The following is a 6000-nucleotide window of genomic DNA, read 5'->3' on the forward strand; positions in this document are numbered from 1 at the left end:
TAAAATCTCATGACTTTGCTTTGATTTTCTTCTTAAATATGTTATTACAGAGGCATTACTAACCTCTTTCATTGGCCCAGTTTTGGCCAGCAGCATGTCCATCTTCAGATCCATCAGCCATTGGCTCTGCTGGACATGGTGGGAAGCTTCCAGCAGCTTCCTCACAGGAGCCATCTTTGTGGCTCGCCTGCTACCTAAAACCAGGCTGTGCCAAACAGTATCTAACAGTGGAATATTGATGTGTTCATGTAATACAGTAAGGATGCTAAATAACACATTTAACAACAGATGTAGATATTTAGTTATTTTGAAACATTAGCCCTGAAGTAAAGCATGCAGAAGTGTGAAAGTCATGCCTTATGCCATAGCTGTGTCCTAATGCTTGCATCTTCTGGAGAGACAAACTGCATTAAGATGTTACTGCCTCTGTGTGTTCATCTGGCCTTATGCTGGAGATTATTGCTCCTCACAGCAGTCATTAGAAGAAAATGTGTCTGAGGCTCAGCTACTTTCATTTGCAGCATTACTTGTTATTTATGTCATGGGTGAAGATGGGTTGCATGAATACAAAATCTACGAGCTGTAACATGCAGAAGTTGTCTTCTGTCAGCTTTTCCCTGGAAGCTCTTGATTTTGGGATACAAAACATCCTATCCTAACAAAAATCTCTAAAATAGATTAACTTAATTAATTATACTCTATACATCTTGATCTTCCTTTATTTCTTGAAGTTCACATTAGATGACATGAATCCTATCCCAATGTGAGAGCTCCATCTGTCCTGAAAGCCAACAAAACATTTACAGACTGTGCTTTCAATATTACTTGAACTACTGAGCACAGAGGGAAAGACTTAATTTTAGTATTTCAGGCTGAGCATGCATAGAACTGTCATCTACTTACTCTATTTTTAATCAAAGCATTTCCAACAAGATCAGTTCTTCTAATCACAGCTTTGCATGATTCTGTAAGCTTTAAGCTCCTGGTTACATTCTTCTTTGCTGCAAGACATTTTCTTTTTTTTTTTTCCCCTCTTTTCTTTAATTTGTAATATTCAGAGTGCAAAGATGCCTAATATCTGCTTTAACCATCTTTTACAGTACTCTTATCTGTCTGGATAGTTAGCTCTTCTTTTATACAGTTTCTCTCAAAACTGGTTTTGAGTATGGACAGAATTATTTTGGCTCCTTGACTGTAATAATGACACAATAATGATTATTGTCAGTGGCAACCAGCCCATACTTAAAATTGAAGTCTGGCTTCAAAGTTTGATACCTACCTAAGGGTACATAACCATGAAGTTCTTAATTTCTTAGTTTTACAACCATCTAAAGTTCTGAATTTGAAAAGAACTGGGGTAGCTGGGGTTTATCTGTTGCTGTTATGACCATTGGAGTAAAGAAACTATGTAGAAAACATACAATTTTGCTAAATTAGGAATAAGGATTCATTTTAGGATTGAAACATAGTGAGGTGACTAGACAGTAAAAGTGTGGTCATCTTGAGAAAAGGAATAATTCAGCTCATTAATTGTCTTGAAACTTGCCTTGAAACTTTGTTAATGTATTTAGCTGAGTTTTTTTAACTTTTACCTAGGAATCTATTAGATGGCTGGAAGATGAAAAAGCTCTTCTTGAGATGACAGAAGAAGTAGACTATGATGTGGATTCTTATGCTACCCAACTTGAAGCAATTCTAGAGCAAAAAATTGATATTCTGACCGAACTTAGAGGTAGATTGCTTTTAATCACTTTTGTGTGCATTTTCATATGCCATGAACACTTGCAGTAATAATGAGTAGAAAAAGAGTGTGGTTATGTTTTGGGGTCTTTTTTCACCTTATGCTGTCCTGTAATGTTCTGAGAAAGGAACATTTATTCAAGAACGAGTTCACATCTGTATTCAATCCATCCTAATTTAATGGAAGAGTCTGCTTTACCTCCAGAAAGTATAAACTTGATCCTGCAACTTTGGGTTGTTTCTTTTCTTTGTTCCAAAAGAATAAAGGAAAGAAAAAGAAAGCCTGCTGTTGTTTTTCAGTCTGTGCTTAAGAGTAATGTCAAGTTCTGAGTAGCATGGCTTTTATCCTACTTTTTTCCTTAGCAGCCTTTCTGTCAAAATTTTGTCAGCCTCTCTGTTGAAAAACCAGCTGCAGATAATTTTTAGTTACCAAAATTGACTCTTCCATTTGTCTTCTAAAATCAGCATGTCAGCTTAGTACCTCATGGAGATTAATTTTTCATTTTAGTTTCTCTATGTATCTGCATTCCAGCAAACATGCTATACTGGTTTATTTTGGAGTTTTTTTATCTGTGTTAGAAAACTCTTTATAAGATAAAATCTTACATTTTACTCAGTCTGAGTATCTGCTGTAAGTTAGAATACATCAAGCAAATCAGATGAGGCCTGCTTGCTTTGTATGCATGTATTGGTACCAGTATACTTTAGCAAATAATTAGATGTGCATTCCTTTGCTTCTTATGGATGATGGCTTCCTCTTCAGGGAAAGACAATTTGAGACTGATGCCTTTTTGGGACTACCTAAAAACAGAAGCCAGACAAAATTAAGAGAATAAAAAGTGGATATATTTATTGAAGGGCCTTCAGGTACATTTAGGGCAGATGAAGCCCCCCCAGGGGCTACACGCAAAAATGGAGGACGGGTTTTCATACTTTTATAAGTTTGGTCCATTTGCATATTGGGGGTTAATCTTGCAATTACAGCTTCAAGTAATGAAGTCATTTACCCCAAGTTTGCTCCCCCCCAACTCACTTTTGTTTACATTTCTTGGGGCCTGAGACAGTAAGGTGTCCTTGATTCCCAGGCCTAAAGAGAAACTGTTTTGTCTGACCAAAATGGGAAAACAGTAGCTAACACTCTATATGGAGTTTAGAGTTATACACTAAAGAATTGCAGAATTACAAATATATGAAAAATATAAAAGCTAAAATTCTAAGGCATCCAGACAACTGCAGTGAAAAAACACTTTAGGTGACTCCCTGTTCTTCCATAACTCATTAGATACTGCTTTTGAAACAAGATACTAGAGATAAAGGATATCTAAAAGATCTTTGCATCTTTACAAACAGCATGATACATATATAGCCTAACAGCAGGGAAGAACTGTTAAAGCTTCTTTCTCCCAGTAACTTTTTTGTTTTGCTCATGGCACATAATAGTCACCAAATATTTCAGCTTTTAGTCCTGTCACTTTGGGACTGACTTTTTTATGCTGCTGTCAGTTTTGTTTCCTTCTTCCCATTCTTGGGCATATTACTGTGGAATGGAAGTGGAGGAGGAATATAAATAGGAAATGATAGCACTTCTTTTCTAGGGTTTCTCCTATTCTCATGCTAGCTATGATGAAAAAAATTATTGATACATTTCTTTACTTCAAAAATTTAATCACAAATGCTTTTCACATTCAAAGAAAAGTTTTTATCATAGAATCACATAATGGTTTGGGTTGGAAGGGACCTTAAAGATCATCTCATTCCCCTCCCTGCCATGGGCAGGGACAACTTCCACTAGACCAGGTTGCTCCAAGCCCTGTCCGACCTGGCCTTGAACACTTCCAGGGATGGATGGGGCAGCCACAGCTTCTCTGGTCAACCTGTGCCAGTATCTCACCACCCTCACAGGGAATAATTTCTTCCTAAGAAGAGACAGGGGTAGCATCTAAGAAGGGACTAAGTTACTAAGCAACTTGTTTGTATGGTAAGTATTAAATTTAAGCTTATCTCAATCCTCTTGTAGTTTGTATCTTCAGCTATTTTTGTGGAGGAATGTTCTTTGTTTTGCATTAGGCCTTAGTTTCAGGATCTATGTTGAGCATAGGCACATTAGTACTCATTCTCTCTTTTTCATTAAAGATAAAGTGAAATCTTTCCGGGCAGCTCTACAAGAGGAGGAACAGGCCAGTAAACAGATCAACCCAAAAAGACCACGTGCCCTTTGAAAGGGGGCCTCTGCTGCTAAAGGAATCTATGAACCTGTACTGCTATAGGACACATTTGTTACAAAACCCAGTGGTCGGAAGAGCTCAACTACTTGAAAGTGTAAAAATGTTAGAAATGTCCTGTTTATTATTCATCTGAATTATATTTTCAGTTTTGTGTGAAATGCTCCTATGATGTCTACAAAATGCTTCTAGACCAGACAATACAACCATGCAGGGTTCAGATCTGTGAAGCACTTTGTTTAAAATATTTCATTTATTCAATTTGTAAATTTTATGCTTGGAAATATTTGCCATGTTTTTAATAATGAAGTAGATCTGTGACAATTGAAAAGTCACAGTATTTCCTTTTAACTATGTTCAGTTTTGTTATAAAGACCAGTTGTGCAGTTTTAAATTGTGTTTGCTGCATGCGTACATCACTAGTGGTTTTACATAATTTATCTTCTACAGACAGCTGTGCTTACTTCGTCCCATTCTGTGCCTTGATGAAGGCTACTTAACCCTAAACATCCTCTTTCTGAAGCACAGCCTTAATGAAAAACATTCATATTTGTCAATATAAATTGCTTTTAGTGTGTGTATATTTTTAATGTGTTTTGAGACTTTTTCTTTGGTGGCTAGTGCATTTCATAGCATGTGCCATATCCTTCAAACAGGAACTGCAAGAGCTGTTAGAGTGAACATACAGCTGGACATTCCATCCTGCTTGTAAAAAATCTGATATTTAGGTTTATTTGAATACCATAAAGAATAGTTATATAATTATAACATTTTCTCTGTAATTAAAAAATAAAACACAAAAAAAAGTAAAAACAAGCAAAAAAATACATTGGTTGATGTATAACAAAGGGTAATGTTTAAGTACTGAGGAGAGTTGTCTTAGAATAATACAGATAGATATACAGTGTGTGGTATGGTGTGATAATGCTGTCAGAATAAAGGTGCCACCTGACCTCTGCATATGGATAGGCTGTCAAAATTCAGGGATCCAGCTAAAGAAATACATATTGGCCTTCCACATATTGTTAAATTTTGGCTTTTGATACATGACGAGCTTACATGTGCATTAACTGTAGTTTGCAGATAGTTTAAGTAGCTCTGATTCTTTAAAAAAAAGTAGCTAATACCTACTTTTCCCTTTGTACATTGCCAACAGCTGAAAAGTGAGGTGAAATTGCATCATTTGAGGATTTGCACAATAACTCTACCTAGTACTAATAGAAATCCAATAAGTACCTGAATTCTCACAAATGGCACCATAGGTATCAGCACTTTTTAGGTGGTGGCACTCAAATTATTTTTGCAAGTCAGTATCCAAAAAAGATTAACCTTTTGTGTAAGAACTTCTTGTCAAATGAAGGATTGTAGACCTCTCTAGGAGTTCTCCCCATTTCCAGGAGTTCATATCATCACACTTTCCCTTGGTACTGTTTAAAAATTACTTTTGTAATTCAAGCCTGTTTGTTTGTGCCAGGCCTGGAGGGAAATAAAGGGAAGGCAATGAAAAGAAAGTTTAATGAGCCAGGAATTCTTGTAGCATTTAATATTTGTATCTCCCATAGGAAGGTAGGGTATGGGAAGCTCTTGTTGCTTTGTGGTTAAAAATCCTCCCCTGTGTAAACATTTAAAGTGAAACAACAATGTAGATTTTACATACTGTGTTTAATAAATTAAGCTATTAAATGAATTACAAATGAGAATTTACTTCTATGAAAGTTCTTTTCCACTTTGGGAAGGGTTTGATTTTGTAAACACATCTGAGTTACACTTTTCAAAAGGCCTCTGATTTCAGAATGAATATTTACTTCTGGAACTAACTATTCTGTACAAATTTGTCATATAGGACCAAGCTCCCCAGAGGACTATCCTGACAAGTTTTACAATTTTAACAGATCTTAAAAGAAACACCACACATCTTTCTGAACATTTAAGAATGTCTTCCATCACAGCTAAAAGAAGAAAACCCAATGAAATAGAAGGCAGCAGCTTTCTAGAGAAATCTTACTTTTTAAAAAGCCGCTGAAGATTGAGGCATCCT

General features: G+C 36.1%; 1 protein-coding gene across 6 annotated transcripts in view; it reads left to right on the forward strand.

The window, feature by feature from the left end:
• LOC138102693 (kinesin-like protein KIF2A) overlaps positions 1 to 5649 on the forward strand; it is a 226453-nt gene extending 220804 nt beyond the window's left edge. For all 6 annotated transcript variants that reach the window (XM_069000411.1, XM_069000413.1, XM_069000412.1 and 3 more), the window contains 2 exons: positions 1597 to 1732; positions 3874 to 5649. In XM_069000411.1, the coding sequence (XP_068856512.1) occupies positions 1597 to 1732; positions 3874 to 3959 (222 nt within the window). In that variant the 3' untranslated portion in view covers positions 3960 to 5649. The remainder of the gene's footprint in view (positions 1 to 1596; positions 1733 to 3873) is intronic.
• Positions 5650 to 6000: the final 351 nt, after the last annotated feature.

This window comes from Aphelocoma coerulescens (assembly GCF_041296385.1).
Source record: "Aphelocoma coerulescens isolate FSJ_1873_10779 chromosome W unlocalized genomic scaffold, UR_Acoe_1.0 ChrW_unloc_scaf_1, whole genome shotgun sequence".
Taxonomy (NCBI): Eukaryota; Metazoa; Chordata; class Aves; order Passeriformes; family Corvidae; genus Aphelocoma; species Aphelocoma coerulescens.